We start from the raw sequence: 20634 nt of genomic DNA on the forward strand, positions 1-20634 counted from the left end.
ATACAGCACATGAAACTCTGCTCAATGTTATGTGGCAGACTGGATGGGAGGGGAGTTTGGGGGATAACAGATACCTGTACATGGATGGCCCAATCCTTTCCCTGTTCACCTGAAACTATCACAACATTGTTAATCGGCTATAACCCGTTACAAAATAAAAACTTGGGAAAACTAGAATAGATTCAAACCAACCAAAACTGAAAGTATTCTGTGGGAAGAAACATCATATTTCTATCTGTTTACTGGAAAAGCGACTCAACCAGTTAATGTGCCAGTTCCCTGGTGGCTCAGAGGTTAAAGCGTCTGCCTGGAATGCAGGAGACCCGGGTTCGATCCTTGGGTCAGGAAGATCCCCTGGAGAAGGAAATGGCAACCCGCTCCAGTACTCTTGCCTGGAGAATCCCATGGAGGGAGGAGCCTGGTAGGCTACAGTCCATGGGGTCGCGAAGAGTCGGACACAACTGAGCGACTTCACACATCATCACATTGAGCACCTACTGAGAGGGTAACAGGCAGGAAGGCCAGAGGGCTCCAAACGAGGAGATAGCCTGCAGGTGTCAGACACTTTTATCTCTCTTAAGCAGCAGGAGGAAACAAACTAGCAATATTTTTTCCTTCTCTATACAAATTTAAAAGGAGGTTTCTCTTAAAATTCTGTGTTGCCATAGTGACACCTGGTTTCACCTGAAGTTAACCATTGTCTTTTTTTAATGGAAATGTTTATCTTAAGCCAGCAGCTTCGATGACGGCCAGCGCACTCAGCGTGGCCGAGAGGAGCTACCCCACATTCGAGGTCAGGGGCAGCGGACGAGAGTGCCAGGCTGCGACGGTGCAGGAACAGCCGAGAGGAGCCAACAAGCGTCCAAGGCCAGGGGCGGCAGCCGGGAGGAGCAACCCCGTGCCTGAGGCCACGGGCAGCGGCCAGGAAAATCAACCCACGTCCAAGGAGTGGTGGCTGTGCGGGCGCAGGAGGGCCTAGAGGAGATATACCACGTTGAAGGTCAGGAAGGGCGGCGGTGAGGAGATATCCTTCATCCAAGGTAAGGAGCACCGGCTGCACTTTGCTGGAGCAGCCGTGAAGAGATACCCCACGCCCAAGGTAAGAGAAACACAAGTAAGATGGTAGGTGTTCCAAGAAGGCATCAGAGGGCAGACACACTGAAACCATACTCAGAGAAAACTGGTTAATCTAATCACACTAGGACCAAAGCCTTGTCTAACTGAATGAAACCAAGCCATACCTGCGGGGCAACCCAAGACGGGCAGGTCATGGTGGAGAGGTCTGACAGAGCGTGGTCCACTGGAGAAGGGAATGGCAAGCCACTTCAGTATTTTTGCCTTGAGAACCAAATGAACAGCATGAAAAGGCAAAATGATAGGATACCAAAAGAGGAACTCCCCAGGTCATTAGGTGCCCAATATGCTACTGGAGATCAGTGGAGAAATAACTCCAGAAAGAATGAAGGGATGGAGCCAAAGCAAAAACAACCCCAGCTGTGGATGTGACTGGTGATAGAAACAAAGTCCAATGCTATAAAGAGCAATATTGCATAGGAACCTGGAATGTCAGGTCCATGAATCAAGGCAAATTGGAAGTGGTCAAACAAGAGATGGCAAGAGTGAACATCGACATTCTAGGAATCAGCGAACTAAAATGAACTGGGATGGGTGAATTTAACTCAGATGACCATTATATCTACTACTGTGGACAGGAATCCCTCAGAAGAAATGGAGTAGCCATCATGGTCAACAAAAGAGTCTGAAATGCAGTACTTGGATGCAATCTCTAGAATGACAGAATGATCTCTGTTTGTTTCCAAGGCAAACCATTCAATATCACGGTAATCCAAGTCTATGCCCCAACCAGTAACGCTGAAGAAGCTGAAGTTGAACGGTTCTATGAAAACCTACAAGACCTTTTAGAACTAACACCCAAAAATGATGTCCTTTTCATAACAGGGAACTGGAATGCAAAAGTAGGAAGTCAAGAAACACCTGGAGTAACAGGCAAATTTGGCCTCGGAATGCGGAATGAAGCAGGGCAAAGACTAATAGAGTTTTGCCAAGAAAATGCACTGGTCATAGCAAACACTCTCTTCCGAAAACACAAGAGAAGACTACACATGGACATCACCAGATGGTCAACACCGAAATCAGACTGATTATATTCTTTGCAGCCAAAGATGGAGAATCTCTATACATAGTCAGCAAAAACAAGATCGGGAGATGACTGTGGCTCAGATCATGAACTCCCTGTTGTCAAATTCGGACTTAAATTGAAAAAAGTAGGGAAACTGCTAGACCATTCAGGTATGACCTAAATCAAATCCTTTATGATTATACAATGGAAGTCAGAAATAGATTTAAGGGCCTAGATCGGATAGAGTGCCTGATGAACTATGGACTGAGGTTCGTGACATTGTACAGGAGACAGGGATCAAGACCAGCCCCATGGAAAAGAAATGCAAAAAAGCAAAATGGCTGTCCGAGGAGGACTTACAAATAGCTGTGAAAAGAAGAGAGGCGAAAAGCAAAGGAGAAAAGGAAAGATATAAGCATCTGAATGCAGAGTTCCAAAGAATAGCAAGAACAGATAAGAAAGCCTTCTTCAGTGATCAATGCAAAGAAATAGAGGCAAACAACAGAATGGGAAAGACTAGAGATCTCTTCAAGAAAATTAGAGATACCAAGGGAATATTTCATGCAAAGATGGGCTCGATAAAGGACAGAAATGGTCTGGACCTAACAGAACCAGAAGATATTAAGAAGAGGTGGCAACAATACACAGAAGAACTGTACAAAAAAAATCTTCACGACCCAGATAATCACGATGGTGTGATCACTCATCTGGAGCCAGACCTCCTGGAATGTGAAGGCAAGTGGGCCTTAGAAAGCACCACTACGAACAAAGCTAGTGGAGGTGATGGCATTCCAGTGGAGCTATTTCAAATCCTGAAAGATGATGCTGTGAAAGTGCTGCACTCAATATGCCAGCAAATTTGGAAAACTCAGCAGTGGCCACAGGACTGGAAAAGGTCAGTTTTCATTCTAATCGCAAAGAAAAGCAATGCCAAAGAATGCTCAAACTACTGCACAATTGCACTCATCTCACATGCTAGTAAGGTAATGCTCAAAATTCTCCAAGCCAGGCTTCAACAATATGTGAACCGTGAACTTCCTGACGTTCAAGCTGGTTTTCGAAAAGGCAGAGGAACCAGAGATCAAATTGCCAACATCCGCTGGATCATCAAAAAAGCAAGAGAGTTCCAGAAAAAACATCTATTTCTGCTTTATTGACTATGCCAAAGCCTTTGACTGTGTGGATCACAAGAAATTGTGAAAAATTCTGAAAGAGATGGAAATACCAGACCACCTGACCTGCCTCTTGAGAAATCTGTACGCAGGTCAGGAAGCAACAGTTAGAACTGGACATGGAACAACAGACTGGTTCCAAATAGGAAAACGAGTGTGTCAAGGCTGTATATTGTCATCCTGCTTATTTAACTTATATGCAGAGTACATCATGAGAAACACTGGACTGGAAGAAACAAACTGGAATCAAGAGTGCCAGGAGAAATATCAATAACCTCAGATATACAGATGACACCACCCTTATGGCAGAAAGTGAAGAGGAACTGAAAAGCCTCTTGATGAAAGTGAAAGAGGAGAGTGAAAAAGTTGGCTTAAAGCTCAACAGTCAGAAAACGAAGATCATGGCATCCGGTCCCATCACTTCATGGCAAATAGATGGGGAAACAGTGGAAACAGTGTCAGACTTTATTTTTCGGGGCTCCAAAATCACTGCAGACGGCGACTGCAGACATGAAATTAAAAGACGCTTACTCCTTGGAATGAAAGTTATGACCAACCTAGATAGAACATTGAAAAGCAGAGACATTACTTTGCCAACTAAGGTCCGTCTAGTCAAGGCTATCGTTTTTCTAGTGGTCATGTATGGATGTGAGAGTTGGACTGTGAAGAAGGCTGAGCGCTGGAAGAATTGATGCTTTTGAACTGTGGTGTTGGAGAAGACTCTTGAGAGTCCTTGGACTGCAAGGAGATCCAACCAGTCCATTCTGAAGGAGATCAGCCCTGGCATTTCTTTGGAAGGAATGATGCTAAAGCTGAAACTCCAGTACTTTGGCCACCTCATGCGAAGAGTTGACTCACTGGAAAAAGACTTTGATGCTGGGAGGGATTGGGGACAGGAGGAGAAGGGGACAACTGAGGATGAGATGGCTGGATGGCATCACGGACTCAATGGACGTGGCTCTGGGTGAACTCCGGGAGTTGGTGATGGAAAGGGAGGCTAGGCGTGCTGTGATTCATGGGGTCGCAGAGAGTCGGACACGACTGAGCGACCGAACTGAACTGAACTGATGCTAATGTAGTATACATTTACCCCAAACTCTGTCTTCAAGTCGGTTCCGCCTTTTGGCTCAGAACCCACTTGACAAACAATATGTTATACTCAGATATTGTGCCTCTAATCTATGTAAATGAAACTATTTGTATGGTGCTCTGCCCTTCTTCATGATTCAAGTTAATCATTTTATGGCCCAAGATGAACCATTTGGTGCCAAGATTATCCCAAAATGCATCTTACGGGTGAGGGGCCTGGTGCCATTCTGAGTTTTAAGACATTCCGTTCTTTCATTAACAGACTGCTAGTAACTATATAACATCCACCTGGAGACTAGCAGGGGGGCACTCCTTCTGCCCTCTTCTGATGCCTGTGTCAAACGCTTTCTCTATCTCCTTTATACTTTAACAAAACTTTATTACACAAAAGCTCTGAGCGATCAAGCCTCGTCTCTGGCCCCGGATTGAATTCTTCTCCTCCGGGGGCCAAGAATCCTGGTGTCGTGATTCAACAACAACCTTTCACTACTATACAGTAGGTACTCTTTTCCAGGCTGTGAACACAGCTGTGAAGCAAGTATAAAAGCACTCTCGGATACTAGCACTCTAAGTGGGGAAGGCAGATCATAAACATGTAAGCAAACAAACCAGGTCACCTCAAAGGTGCTTTTAGGAACAGGAAATCATCCCAGAGAGTGACTAATGTGTGTATGTGTTGGGGAAGGGCTTCTTTAAACCAGGTCATTGAGAAAGGACCTTAGGCAAGAAAGATAAATATAATATCACTTAAATGAAATTTTAAAAAACTGATACATACACACTTATTTAGGAAACAGAACCAGACTCAAGGATTTAGACAATGAACTTGCTGTTGCCAGAGGGGAAAAGAGAAGGGCATGGATAGTTAGAGAGTTTGTGACTGACATGCACTGCTGTATTTAAAATGGATAACCAGCAGAACCTAATGTACAACAGGAATTAAAACAAAATTGTAAATCAACAATAATTCAATAAAATTAAATACAAAACAAAAAGACTACTGACCCTGAATCCTCAGCTGTAATTTGGGGCTACAGGTGTTCCGGCACTAAGGAGTAGGGATGCACTCTCATAGACATACTAACCACAGCACATAACTCAGCACTTTAAGAAAAGCAGTGATGTGAGGAGTAAAGAGCTGTCCTTGGGGGAAAGGAGAAAGAGCCTGGCCCAGAGGACAGAGGTGGTTGTGCAGGCCTTACCCAGCATGCATACAAGTGCAAAGTTCTCCAGCATGACATCCAGGTACAGCTGTATCTGAGCCTCATCAAGAAGACACCATTCCTCACAGGAGAAGTACATGGCCACATCCTCAAAGGTCACACTGCCCTGGTATAACACGAACAAATAAAACCATGAACAGTCTCACTCCTGAAGAGCCACCACCTATTTTCCCACATATCTCCCCACAGCCCAGTAACATGTAACCGCCTAGAAACAACGGGAAGCAAATCTCCCTCCTCTGATCTGATCCTTCCATTGCCTCCAGAATACACAGGCAGTCATTTGAAGCTGAAATCCTGCTCTTCCCTGCTGCTTACTCCCACCAGAAAAAAAAGGAGACCTGCACTTTCCTAAACCAGCTCGGCTTCACCTCAAAGCACTTCCATGGACTGACACGGGTTCCAGGAGTAATGTTCCATACTTCCTCCACAGAACAGGCCTGCACTCAATAACCCAGGCATGGGGTTCCCAAGGTCCCCAAACCAAAAAACTGGTAGGATGACAGGTAAGGAGCCCTGAGACCTTACTCAAATACAGAGAATTAGCGCCTGGGAGTGATAACAAGTGAGGGACTAGAACTACTTCCATTTACTAAAAGTGCTTCTGCAGCCCTGGGAATCTGCGGGAACACGAAGGCCACGGAGGAGAGTGACCAGGGCGGTGCTTCAGGGACTCAGGACACGCCAGGGCCGCTGCCTGCTACCAGGACCAGGGAGCCTCAGCTGACTGGCTAACCTCTCCTCCGTGACTCTATCGTCAGTGCTACCCTTTACCAGATGCTACCGTGAAAAAGCCACAACTTCCCTCTGCTCAAAGTACTCATCAGCCCCTACAGACTTTTCTTCTACTGAACAGTCTTTGGAGAACTTTTACAAGCTCGACTAGATCGTGTCCTTCCTTTGCTCAAAGCTCCACGGCTCCCAAGGCCCTAAGAAGAAAGGTACAATACAACCTCTCATCTAGTACTCGAGCTGCGGCCTGGCCTCAAACTTTGCTCCTCACAGAAACAGAATGTACTATAGATTCCCCAGCCATCCTGCTTCAGCTGCATCCCAGCCTCACCCACACATTACACTTGTCTTCAGAAATAAGGGCACCACCTCCGAAGGCCTGCATGTTCTGAACCAGGGGCCTGAGATAAAGCGACCTGAGCAGGCTTCTAACTCTGGGCATCAGTATTTCAGTGAGGAAATGGGCAGGGGAGAACCTGGAGCACGAAGCGTTTACCTGATGTGGGGCCGACAGCGCAGCCGCCGCCATCGTAGCCTGTGGGCGGAGCGACAACACTCGAACAACCGAGTCGGACTCGGCACGGTTATTCTCGGCCTACGGCGACGTCTGCAACCCTGCGCAGTACGGGCAAAGCGTCCAACTACGCCTTAGCCCCTCACCTCCCTCTCCAACAACACACTCCGGACTTTCTGCTCAGCTCCACTGTCTCAGTAGCGACCAAAATGTCAGCCACCAAAACACCGGAAGTCCCTCTACCGGATGTTCCGCCTCTAGGAAATCACTGCCTTTGGATTTTCATTGGCTGAAGGTGGCCTCAGCGCAAAATCTTCTGGGTAATGTAGTGCCACAGCCTCGAGCAATTGCGCCCCACTCTGGAAGCCCCAAGAAAAAAAGCCCAGCGGCTCCGCGAGGATCGCAGAGAAATCACCTAAGGTGGAGGAGGGTGGTTCCACATTTCTAAAGAGGATGGGGGCCCCATGAGGGAACGAAAATAGGGTGCTTCAGAGCATTTTAATTCTTTAATGCTACTGATCACTGAAGTATTATAGACAATCTCAGACTCCTTGAAGCCAACCCTATTTGACACCCGTTGGTAACTGAAAGTAAACATACATTATCCTATTGCTCTTGAAATGCATGCAGCTTGAAGTGTTGAGTCATTTAAGAAAAAAGTCTACAATACCCTGAATGGGAATGCAGAAAGTTGATATTTAACAGGCTTGATGAAGCCTAACAAGAGATAAAGGTAACTTAGCAAGTATAACTCCCATATTGATATCTAATCAAACACATTTCCTATGTTTACTATCTGATTTCTATGGCAAGAGTCTCAAGTTGGCTTGCAAAGAACAGCCTTTATGGTCTTTCTTTTATTTTTTTAAATTTTTTTATTTTTTGCGTTTATGGTCTTTCATGCCAGTTTTTCCAACCACTGTCCCCTAACATTTCTTCTTGGCTATAAATTCTGAACTGTCTTTACTTTAACATTGAACTCGATCTTTCACCCACACTGTAACAAGCCCAGAACTCTGGGCATCCATCTCACATGCCTGTCCCAACATCTCTCTAGAGTGTTTGTGTGTTTCTCTGGCCCTGGGTCTGCAATTCCCACCGTATTTTCCCAACAAGGTCTCATTTCTCATTTCCCTTTGTGCTGTGGTACATGAGTTTGTAGATCCAGGCCGCAATGAAGGGTGGTCAGCATTCAAACTCTGTCACACTGTGTCCCCTGCTGGGCTAACATTCAGCAATATTTAGAACACGTTCATGTGCAATAAAGTTACTGGAGTTACATAAGGGCTCTCTGAGTTTACAAATGCATTCTAAGAAGTTACGTATGCAATGACATACCTGGGATTATAAATTAAAAAAACACAAAAGTACATGATGCTACAAAAACACACAAAAAATAAGATAGATGATATAACACAGGGGAAGGACCCAATAGTCATTCCACTTATATAAACATTTGAAAATCGTCTCACAAAAGTGGTAGGCTGCACTCAAGGCTCAGTGGTAAAGAACCCACCTGCCAACGCAAGAGGCGCAGGTTCGATTGATCCTTGGTCTAGAAAGATCCCACATACCCCCGGAGCAACTAAGCCCATGCACCACTACTAGCGAGCCTACGCTCTAGAGCCTGGGAACAATGACCAAAGCCCATGACCTAGAGCCGCTAGTGTGCAACAAGAGAAGCCACCACTCTCCACAACTAGAGAAAAGGCTGCACAGGAATAAAGATCTAGCACAGTCAAAAATAAGTAAGTAAATACAATTATACATTTTAAAAACTAGAATATGCTTTTGCATCATGACTTTAATGCTGAGGATGAATTAAAAATGGTAGGTTCAAGGGGTGTGCATAAGTATCAAAATGCACATTTTAAATACGCTAAATTTATTTTAAGTCAACTCTACATCCATGAAATGTTTAAAACTAATATCCAAAACCTATCATTTTATAAATATTCAAGTAATGTGAAATTCTTAAAATTATATGTAGAAACACTGAACTTGTAAAGGGGGTAAGTGCACAATGGTGGGCTACTGGCAAAGGTCCCCAACTCCAGGTTAAGTGACATTATGCTGGCAATCTGACACTGTTTATGGGAGGATTGACACCCACAGAAATTGGCAAACATTATAAAATAGGCCTTAGTTTACTTTCTAACTTAATGTCTACACTTAAGACTGAAGTAGCATATGTTAAAAATTCAGATTTACCTTAAATGTGTATAGTGTATCTGGTCATTACATCATGCACACTAAGGAAATTGAGGAAAACATGAGAACATATTCTTTCAGTATTCCAAATTCTGTGCAGACATCCTTGACATTACTGGCTAATGGATGAACCCTCACAGATGTCTTTCTTGTTTACCTGCTCTCCTATTCATCAAAAAAAGAGAAAATGGGGAAATAAAATAAAAGAAGGCAAAAGATAAGAATAGGAAGATCTTCAAACAAGACACAGAGGTAAAGCGATATTAAGAAACAACACTCAACCTCAAGAATCTTGACAGATGCAATTAAAATCACGATTTCACACTGCTGTTACATGGCCTTCATTGGAGGTATCAGCATGCATCCAGTCTTAGATTTTAACATAGGTTGAATTTCTGGGTCATATGGTAGCTTATTCCTAGTTTTTAAGAAATCTCCATACTATTCTCCATAATGTTTATATCAATTTCCACTCTCACCATATACCTTGAGAAAATGGTAATTCAAAAATATACGTGGTCCAATGTTCACTGCAGCAATATTAAAATAGTTAGGACATGGAAGGAACCAAGACACTCACTGACAGATGAATGGATAAAGAAGTTGCAGTATATATAGAGTACTACTCAGCCATAAAAAGTAATCAATGTGTCCGTTCTAGTGCGGTGGGTGAACTTAAAAGCCCATTATACAAAGTCAAAAAAGGACAACAAATATAGTTTACTTATGCACACATATGGAACCTAGAAACATGTACTGATGAACTTATTTGCAGGGAGAGAACAGAAATTCAGACATAGAGAAGAGATTTATGGACACAGCAGGTGAAGGAGATGGTGAGAGGAATTCAGAGTATCATTGAAATATATAATTACCATGTGTAAAATAGCTAGTGAGAAGTTGCTGTATAACACAGGGAGCTCAACTCAGTGCTGACAACCTAGAGAGGTGGGATGGGGTGGGGGTGGTCAAGAGGAAGGGTACATATGTATACTTATGACTGATTCATGTCATTGTATGAAAGAAACCAACATACTGTAAAGAAAGTTTCCAAACAAAAATATATTTTTAGAAATGTTCATCAAAAAAAAAAAAACCACAAATGTTCATCAACTGTGCTTCCTAATGATGGGGGCGGGGGGGCAAGTTCTTACTGATTAACAATCATTACTGGGCGACTTCCATTTTTCAAAGTGAGTGGGGGTAGGAGGAGCAGTGACAGGACACGCAGAGGTTAAAAGGAAGAACGTTGGAGACCAGGCTATGTGAGGACTACAGAGGATACTTAGTTCTTCAGTGTTCCTCACATTGCCTAGAACATGAGTGGGTCAACTGCATAATGGGACAACAGGCACATCCTGAAGTGAAGCCAGTGTAAAATGTAGTGACCCAACGAGCAAGTCTGGAGTCTCTGGCTTAGTGTTGCTGTCCCTGTGAAGAACTTCCCAAGGGGAGAGTGTTTGCAAGAATTGTGCATAGGTGGAAATGAAGCTGGAGCCGCTGGTGGGGATGCAGGCATCAGGTGTGCATAGTTCATGGTGGAACACAGGCGAGTCCCTGCTCTGAGTAGCAGAAAAGCCGCCAGCGTATATGCGCAGTGAAGAGGAACCACTCTAACGAAAGGTCTGGCAAGAGAGAGCCCTTATGAAAAGCCCTCTACCTCTCTGAGATGGATGCCCCTTCTTTCTCAAATAGCAATAATAAAAACTGAATCACAGCACCGGTTTGGTTGAGTAGCTAAATGGAACGATCTACAAGAAAGTCATCAATGTTGGTTTTCAGAAAAAAGGTAATCAGCGTGAAGCTAGGGTATAAGCAGGGCTCATCAGGCAGGTGATGAGGGGTGCAGAAATGTCAGGACGGACAAGGTGTTCTCTCAGTCTCCAAACTTGCAGGGAGCAGGAGGGGGTAAAATGACCAGACTCCCTAAATCTTGAAACAGGTAACCTGGAATTAAATCCCAGATCCGTATCCATTGAGAAGAGATCACAAACATGATACAGTATCTCTGTGCTTCAGTTTCTTCTAGAAAGTGTCCGTTTGCTGCATAGGTACGTCCCACCTTCTTACTACCTCAAATCTCTCAATGTCACTGCCAGCCATATTGCCATACTCATAAAGCCCTTTCTTCAGTGTGAGCTACTTGATGGCTAATCAAGTGGCACTTTCAGGAAAATGATTGATCACATTCCTTGCACTCGTAAGGGTTTTCTCTAGTGTGGATTGTCCTAAAGGAACTCAGTTGGTGGGTTTGGTTAAAGGATGTCCTATATCCACTGTGCATATAGTGTTTCTCTTCTGTGACTGCCCAGATGATAATGGAAGCCAGACAGAATATATAAGACTCACCACATACATTACACTAATAAGGCCTTTCTAAAGCCTTTGACTGTGTGGATCACAATAGACTGTGGAAAATTCTTCCAGAGATGGGAATACCAGACCACCTGACCTGCCTCTTGAGAAACCTATATGCAGGTCAGGAAGCAACAGTTAGAACTGGACATGGAACAACAGACTGGTTCCAAATAGGAAAAGGAGTATGTCAAGGCTGTATATTGTCACCCTGCTTATTTAACTTACATGCAGAGTACATCATGAGAAACGCTGGACTGGAAGAAGCACAAGCTGAAATCAAGATTGCCGGGAGAAATATCAATAACCTAAATATGCAGATGACACCACCCTTATGGCAGAAAGTGAAGAGGAACTTAAAAGGCTCTTGAGGAAAGTGAAAAAGAAGAGTGAAAAAGTTGGCTTAAAGCTCAACATTCAGAAAACAAAGATCATGGTATCTGGTCCCATCACTTCATGGGAAATAGATGGGGAAACAGTGGAAACAGTGTCAGACTTTATTTTGGGGGGCTCCAAAATCACTGCAGATGGTGACTGCAGCCATGAAATTAAAAGACGCTTAACTCCTTGGAAGAAAAGTTATGACCAACCTAGATAGCATATTCAAAAGCAGAGACATTACTTTGCCACCAAAGGTCCATCTAGTCAAGGCTATGGTTTTTCCAGTGGTCATGTATGGATGTGAGAGTTGGGACTGTGAAGAAAGCTGAGCGCCGAAGAATTGATGTTTTTGAATTGTGGTGTTGGAGAAGACTCTTGAGAGTCCTTTGGACTGCAAGGAAGTCCAACCAGTCCATTCTAAAGGAGATCAGCCCTGGGTGTTCTTTGGAAGGAATGATGCTAAAGCTGAAACTTCAGTACTTTGGCCACCTCATGAGAAGCAGCTGATTCATTGGAAAAGACTCTGATGCTGGGAGGGATTGGGGGCAGGAGAAGGGGATTACAGAGGATGAGATGGCTTGGATGGCATCACAGACTTGATGGACATGAGTCTGAGTGAACTCCGGGAGATGGTGATGGACAGGGAGGCCAGGCGTGCTGTGATTCATGGAGTCACAAAGAGTAGGACACGACTGAGTGACTGAACTGAACTGAAAGTATGAATTCTCTGATGTCCAGTGAAACAGTACTTACAGGTAAAAGACTTATCACATTTCTTGTACTGATAAGGCTTTTCTCCACTATGGATTTTGCTATGGGTACTGAGGTACTTCCTTCAGTTAAAGGATTTCCAATATTCAGTGCAGGCGTAAGGCCTTTCTCCACCATGAACTCTGTGATGTACAATTATGTTCCAGTTTTGGAAAAAAGATTTATTATATTCACTGCACTCGTAAGACTTTTCTTCGGTGTGGATTTTCCTATGGATATGTAGAAGCTGTCTCTGGCTAAAGGATTACCAACATTTAAGCCCTTTCAGAAGTGTGAACTCTCTGATGACGATGAAGGCCTGACTTATCAGTAAAACACTTTCCACATTCTCTGCACTCATAAGGCTTTTCTCCACTGTGAACTCTCTGATGCCGATGAAGACGTGACCTATCAATAAAACATTTTCCACATTCAATGCACTCATAAGGTCTTTCTCCACTGTGAACACTCTGATGATTCTGGAGGCCTCTCTTAACAATAAAAGATTTCCCACATTCACTGCACTGATAGGGCCTTTCTCCGCTGTGAACTCTCTGATGGTACCGGAGACCACTTGAAAAAATAAAACATTTCCCACATTCGCTGCACTCATAGGGCCTTTCTCCACTGTGAACTCTCTGATGATACTGAAGACCTCTCTTATCAATGTAACATTTCCCACATTCACTGCACTCATAAGGCCTTTCTCCAGAATGAACTCGCTGATGATAATGGAGGTCAGATTTAGCGATAAAAGATTTCCCACATTCACTGCACCTGTAGGGCCTCTCGCCACTGTGAACTCTCTGATGATACTGGAGGCCACGCAGAGCAACAAAAGACTTTCCACATTCACTGCACTCATAAGGCCGTTCACCAGTGTGAACTCTCTGATGGTCAATTAACCTCCCCTTTTGGATGAAAGATTTACCACATTCTTTGCATTTATAAGGCTTTTCTCCAGTGTGGATTTTTCTATGGATTCTGAGGTACCTCCTTTGGCTAAATGACTTTCCACATTCAGGACAGCCATATAGCGTTCCTCCAGAGTTAAATCTCTGACCTGCAAGGAAGCCAGATTTGTGGGCAAAAAATTTTCCAGAATGGCTGCATTCATAAGACCTTTCTATGGCATGAACTTCCTCGTGCTGAATAAGGCTATTTCTTTGGGTGCAGGCTTTCCTACATTTGCTGAACTCACAAAATCCTTCACCAGTGATGGCTTCTTCATCCTGAACAAGTATATCTGTGGGGTTAGAGACCATCTTGCCTTCTCCCCAGCTCTGATGACTTTTTCCACTGTGAAAAACAGCATCATACTCCTTACTGTTGTTTCGTGTCATCCTGGTATTAGTGTCTTGTTTCTGAACTCCCATGTTGGCCAGGAAGTCATTTCCAATCTCCATGTTGGTAGACAGGTTCCTTGCTGCATGGATCATACAGCTTTTCAAATACGCAGGTCTTCCCATATGACACTGGCAGAATTTCACTCCAATGTGCTGCTGAACATTGGCAGTAAAATAGAATTGTTTCCCACATGCCCCACACGTGTATTCTTTCTGCTCCCTATTTGTTCCTTGCTCTTCAGCTAAATGTAAAATGTCTCTCAAGACTGGGACACATATCTTACAGGGCTGGGTATTCTCAGGAGACAATTCTGCCCTGGGAGTCCTAATCTGTGATGCTCTCTCTGCAGATACATTCTGTTGAGAACATGTCTCTGCATCCTGGACTCCACAAGAACCTGAAAACAAACAGGTTGACTTTATTGGAGGGAATGACATCATCACAACTGTACATCTGATACATGAAAGAGGCAGTCCACGGAATCGTGTTCAGGACATGAACTGGGATTAAACTGAAGAAGCAGCTGGTCTCACTATGTCCAGGACAAGGATTGGATGTGGCTCTCACAGCCAAGTGGTTAAGACACTGCACTGCCAATGCAGGGAGTGCAAGTTCAATCCCTGACCATGGAACTAAGATCCCACATGTCTCACAGCCAAATAGAAGAGGAAAAGATTAAAAAAAAAAAAGCAATAGTTACTATAGTAATATCAAAGCTGACTTAACATAAACAAAGTCATCAGGGATAAAGAGAATAACACAATGATAAAGGGGTCAATTTTTCAGATTTCAAAATAATCCTTAACATTTATGTACCTAACAATAGAATATTTAAATGTGAAGCAAAACAGACCTACAAGTAGAAACAGATATAATAGTTGGAGACTATAATAGTTGGAGACTTCATTCAACACTGCTCTACCAGAAATGAGCAGATTCAGCAAACAGAAAATCTGTAAAGATGCTGTTGAACTGAAAAGTACCATCATCAATCAACTGGATGTAAGGACACCTAAAGACTACTAGTATACTCCATCCAAAATCAGAACAATAGTCTATTCATGCTGACAAAAAACATTCACAAGATAGACCACATCCTAGGTCAGAAAACATACCTTAACAAATTTGAAACAACTGAAATCATACAATGTCTTTTCTCAGAGCACAGCGGAATTATAACAAAAATCAGTAACACAGTTGGGAAGATCCCCTGGAAAAGAGAAAGGCTACCCACTCCAGTACTCTGGCCTGGAGAATTCCATGGACTGTATAGTCCATGGGGTCACAAAGAGTTGGACATGACTGACCGATTTTCAAAAAAAAAAAAAAGTAATGCAAAGATAGCTTAAAAAAATCCCCAAATTTTGAGAATTAAACTATAGACTTTCAAATAAAACATAGGTCAAAGAAGAAGTCCCAAAAAAGAAATCTTAAGAAAACTTTTAATTAGAACTGGACATGGAACAAGAGACTGGTTCCAAACAGGAAAAGGAGTACGTCAAGGCTGTATATTGTCACCCTGCTTATTTAACTTTTATGCAGAGTACATCATGAGAAACACTGGGCTGGAAGAAGCACAAGCTAGAATCAAGATTGCCGGAAGAAATATCAATAACCTCAGATATGCAGAGGACACCACTCATTGCAGAAAGCGAAGAAGAACTAAAGAGCCTCTTGATGAAAGTGAAAGAGGAGAGTGAAAAGGTTGGCTTAAAGCTCAACATTCAGAAAACTATGATCACTGCACCTGGTCTTATCACTTCATGGCAAACAGATAGGGAAACAGTGGCAACAGTGGCTGACTTTATTTTTCCAAAATCACTGCAGATGGTGACTGCAGCCATGAAATTAAAAGACGCTTACTCCTTGGAAGGGAAGTTATGATCAACCTAGACAGCATATTAAAAAGCAGAGACATTACTTTGTCAACAAAGGTCCATCTAGTCAAGGCTATGGTTTTTCCAGTAGTCATGTATGGATGAGAGAGTTGAACTATAAAGAAAGCTGAGCACTGAAGAATTAATGCTTTTGAACTGTAGTGTTGGAGGAGACTCTTCAGAGTCCCTTGGACTGCAAGGAGATCCAACCAGTCCATCCTAAAGGAGATCAGTCCTGGGTGTTCATTGGAAGGACTGATATTGAAGCTGGAAACTCCAATACTTTGGCCACCTGATGTGAAGAGCTGACTCATTTGAAAAGACCCTGATGCTGGGAAAGATTGATGGCAGGAGAAGGGGACGACAGAAGATGAGATGGTTGGATGGCATCACCGCCTCAATGGACATGAGTTTGGGTAAACTCCGGGAGTTGATGATGGACAGGGAGGCCTGGCGTGCTATGATTCATGGGTCACAAAGAGTTGGACATGACTGAGCAACTGAACTGAACTGAAGAAAACTTTTTAAGTATTTTCAAATAAACACAACATTTATCAAAATAAGTGAAAGTAGTGTTTATAAGGCAATTTATAGCACTGAATGAACATATTGCAAAAGGAGACCTAAAATCAATTATCTGTGCTTTTACCTTATGAAACTACTATATAGAGAAATCAACAAAGCTCCAAAAAACCTTGTTATTTAAAATGGCCAATAATATAAAAAGGATTCTAGTCAGTGTGAAAATGAGGCAGTAGACAAATTAATAATATCAAAAATGAAAGAAAAGGGGGGAAAAAATGAAAGAGGAGGGACATTCTTGGTGGTCCATTGGCTAAGACTCCTAACTCTCAAAGCAAGGGGCCCAGATTCCATCCCTGGTCAGGGAACTAGATATCACATGCTGCATCTAAGAGTTCACATGCCTCAAGTAAAAGATCTACATGCTATGACATATCAGTAAATTGAATCAAAAACTAAAAAATATATATATATATACACACCATGATCAACTGGGATTACTGCAAGGTACACAAGGATAATGTAACATTCAAAAACCAATAAACAGAATCCATGTCAAGAATTCCCTGGCAGTCCAGTGGTTACGAATCCATAAGATCCCTGGTCCAGGAAGATTCCACACGCCACAGGGCAACTAAACCCTCAGGCCACAAGTACTGAAACCAAGCTGTAAACCTTGCTCACCAAACTAGAGAAAATCCTCCCAGCAACAAAGACCCAATGCATCCAAAAAATTAAAAAAAAAATTCTAAAAACAAAACAAAAGCAACAAAAAAAGACAACCTAAAAACTGGGAGAAAATATTTTCAAATGATGTAAGTCAGAAAGAGACAAATACCATTTGATTTCACTTCTTTATGGAATCTGAAATATAACACTATATATCTACATATAAACATACAGGAAACAGAAACAGACTCAGGAATAGAGAACAAACTTATGCCTGCCAAGTGAGAGGGAAGTAAGTGAGGGAAGGATTGGGAGCATAGTGTTAGCAGATGCAAACCAGTAAACATAGCATGGATAAACAAGGTCTTGATGTCATATTACAGGAAACTATATTCAGTACCTGTGATAAACTGTAAGGGAAACGAATAAGGAATATATATATATATATATATATATATACACACATATATATACATACATATATATATGTATGTATGTGTGTCTGTGTGTATGTGTGTGTATTAAAAAAAACTTAGTAGCTATGCTGTGCAGCAAAAATTAACATAAAGTTGAAAACTGAACAGAATATTTTAATAAAATTATAAAAACAAAAAAACAAAAAGACTACTGACCCTGAATCCTCAGCTGCAAATTTGAGGATACAGGTGTTCTGGCACTGAGGTTGCTCTCTTCCTAGCTATACTAACCACAGGACATAACTCAGCTTTTTGAAGAAGTAGTCCCCATGGTTCATTTGTGAGAAGAACATACTTGCCCCAGGGGAAAAGGAGAAAGGCAGAGCCTAGCTCTGAGGAGTGAGATGGGTGTGTAGGCCTTACCCAGCATGCACACAAGTGCAAAGTTCTCCAGCATGACATCAAGGTACAGGCGTATTTGAACCTCATCAAGAAGACACCATTCATTCCAGGAGAAGTACACAGCCACATCCTCAAAGGTCACACTGTCCTGGTACAATAGGGACAAATAAAACAATGAACAAACTCACTCCCAAAAAACCACCATCCAACTTCTTCGCACATCTCCCCCACTGCCAGGTCAGATGGGGCCTCCTGAAACCTGGAGTTAAAAAAACACCTCCCTCCTTTGATCTGACCCTCCCATTGGCTCCAGAAAACACAGGTAGTCCTTTCAAGCCAAAATCCTGCTCTTCCCTATGTTTATTCCCACCAGGAGAAAAAAAACAAAAACAAAAACCTGCACTTACCTAAACCAGTTCAGCCTCACAAAAGTGACCAGTTTCACACTTCCTTCCATCGATGATGGAAAATAGGAACCTCCTCAACAAACCCCGGCCTGCATTCAGGACCCTGAACATGGGGTTCTCCTTCCCAAACCAAGGGTCTGGGTGAATGGCAAGTGAAGAGCCTCAAGACCCTTCTCAAATACAAAGAATGCGTGCAGGGGCTTGAGAATAATTGAGGGACAGGGACAACCTCCATTCACCAAAAGTGCTTCTGCAGTCCTGGGAATCTATGGGAATGGGCAGACCATGGAGGAAGGTGACCTGGGTGATGTTCCAGGGGCTCAAACTTTCCCAGGATTTCTGCCTAGGACCAGAGCCCTGGTAATGGAACGGCGGCTGGCTAAGGTCTCCTTCGTGACTCCATCCTCAGTACTACCTCTTTATGACTTGTGAGCAAGGAAAAGCCACAAATTCCCTCTACCTCAAATTAAGAATCACAAACCAACAGACTTTCCTTTCACTAAACAGTTTTGAAGCCTAATTTTGAAAACCTTAAAACCACAGATGACGTCCCTCCTGTGCTCAAAAGTCTTCACCGCTTCCAGCATGTCTAAGCGGGAAATTACCACCTCTCATCTGGCGCTCCAGGTGAAGCCTGCCCGCAAACGTTGTTCCTCACAGAAGCTGGAAGGACCTCAGGTTCCCCAACATTCCTGCTTCAGCTGCATCTCAAAGCCTCACTCACACATTACACAGGTCCTCGGAAATAAGGACACCACCTGTGAAGGCCTGCAAGAGGCCTTCAGGCCTGTCGCGGAAGAGGGCCCTGAGATAAAGCGACCTGGGCAGGCGTTCTCGCGCGGGGCATTCATATTTTGACGGGAAAGGGGGCAGGGCGAAACGTTTACCTGAGGTGGCGCCGGCAGCGAAGCCGCCGCCATCCGAGCCTGTGGGCGAGCGGAGCTTCCAAAGCGGAGCGACCAGGTCGGTTTCGGTACAACTCCCCGCAGAAGGTGACCTCCCCGACCCTAAGAACAGACGCTGTGCAGTGTGCACGAAGACTCCGCTTCCGCCTTAGACCCCTCACTGCCCAGCAAACAGCTCACTCGTGAGCTTACCGCCGGCCCCACGGTCTCAACAACAAACAAAACGTCGAAATAAACGCGCCGGAAGTCACACTGCCGGATGTTCGGCCTCCAGGAAATGCGCATCTTCTGAATTTTTCAAGGGCTCAACCCACTCCAGTGTTCTTACCTGGAGAATCCCAGGGACGGGGGAGCCTGGTGGGCTGCCGTCTATGGGGTCGCACAGAGTCGGACACGACTGAAGTGACTTAGCAGCTGCCTCACCTTCGCGCAAGTTCTTCTGGGTAATGTAGTGCCAAGGCCTCAAGGAACGGCGCCACCCTGGAAACGCAAGGAGGAAAGCCAAGCAGCACCGCGAGGAGCGCTGGGAAATCACGTGTCGGGGGCCTCCGTCCTCATTAAAGAGATGGGGAGTCGATGACGAAATAGGGAGAGGGTGCTTCAGAGAATTTAAGCCTTTAATGATACTGATCACTGAAGTGTAGGGATAATCTAGCTGACATCCATTGGTAACTGGAAATAAGAAAATATTCTCTTATTGCTCTTGAAATGCATGCAGCCTGAAGTGCTCAAGTCATCTGTAAATTATGGTCAGGGAAAAGGAAAAAAGACTACAGGATTCTGACTGGGAATGTGGAAAGTTGATACTGGGCAGGCCTGCTACAGCTGAACACACTTATTTTGAACACACTAACCTCAGATATGCAGATGACACCACCCTTATGGCAGATAGTGAAGAGAAGCTAAAAAGCCTCTTGATGAAAGTGAAAGAGGAGAGCGAAAAAGTTGGCTTAAAGCTCAACATTCAGAAAACGAAGATCATGGCATCCGGTCCCATCACTTCATGTGAAATAGATGGGGAAACAGTGGAAACAATGTCAGACTTTATTTTGGGGGGCTCCAAAATCACTGCAGATGGTGACTGCAGCCATGAAATTAAAAGATGCTTACTCCTTGGAAGAAAAGTTATGACCAACCTAGATAGTATATTCAAAAGCAGAGATGTTACTTTGCCGACTAAGGTCCGTCTAGTCAAGGCTATGGTTTTTCCTGTGGTCATGTATGGATGTGAGAGTTGGACTGTGAAGAAGGCTGAGTGCCGAAGAATTGATGCTTTTAAACTGTGGTGTTGGAGAAGACTTGAGAGTCCCTTGGACTGCAAGGAGATCCAACCAGTCCATTCTGAAGGAGATCAGTGCTGGGATTTCTTTGGAAGGAATGATGCTAAAGCTGAAGCTCCAGTACTTTGGCCACCTCATGCGAAGAGTTGACTCACTGGAAAAGACTCTGATGCTGGGAGGGATTGTGGTCAGGAGGAGAAGGGGACGACCGAGGATGAGATGGCTGGATGGCATCATGGACT

The 20634-nt window shown here is 43.7% G+C and overlaps 2 protein-coding genes across 7 annotated transcripts in view; both read right to left on the reverse strand.

Annotated features, from left to right (window-relative positions):
* The window catches only part of LOC138418320 (zinc finger protein 211-like), a 32204-nt gene extending 25090 nt beyond the window's left edge, over window positions 1–7114 (reverse strand). For 2 of the 5 annotated variants that reach the window (XM_069549515.1, XM_069549516.1), the window contains exons 1-2: window positions 6853–7108; window positions 5604–5730 (exon numbers count right to left, since the gene is read on the reverse strand). Coding sequence is in view for 1 of the 5 variants with exons in the window: in XM_069549514.1 (XP_069405615.1) it covers window positions 5604–5730; window positions 6853–6885 (160 nt within the window). In the remaining 4 variants the exon portion in view is untranslated. Of the gene's footprint in view, window positions 1–5603; window positions 5731–6852 lie in introns of all 5 variants that reach the window. The other 3 variants (XM_069549514.1, XM_069549517.1, XM_069549518.1) reach the window with 3 other exon arrangements.
* A 3009-nt stretch (window positions 7115–10123) lies between these two features.
* On the reverse strand, window positions 10124–19628 carry LOC138418322 (zinc finger protein 211-like). 2 transcript variants are annotated; one of them, XM_069549520.1, is made up of 3 exons: window positions 19441–19628; window positions 17822–17948; window positions 10124–14311 (listed from the first exon to the last, which is right to left on the reverse strand). In XM_069549520.1, exons 2-3 carry the CDS (start codon window positions 17853–17855, stop codon window positions 12843–12845), a joined length of 1503 nt encoding a protein of 500 aa, XP_069405621.1. In that variant the 5' UTR covers window positions 17856–17948; window positions 19441–19628; the 3' UTR covers window positions 10124–12842. The 2 variants fall into 2 exon arrangements, with proteins under 2 accessions (XP_069405621.1, XP_069405620.1); XM_069549519.1 differs by having other exon boundaries at window positions 19095–19580.
* Window positions 19629–20634: the final 1006 nt, after the last annotated feature.

The sequence above is a fragment of the Ovis canadensis genome, chromosome 14 (assembly GCF_042477335.2).
Source record: "Ovis canadensis isolate MfBH-ARS-UI-01 breed Bighorn chromosome 14, ARS-UI_OviCan_v2, whole genome shotgun sequence".
In the NCBI taxonomy this organism is placed as follows: Eukaryota; Metazoa; Chordata; class Mammalia; order Artiodactyla; family Bovidae; genus Ovis; species Ovis canadensis.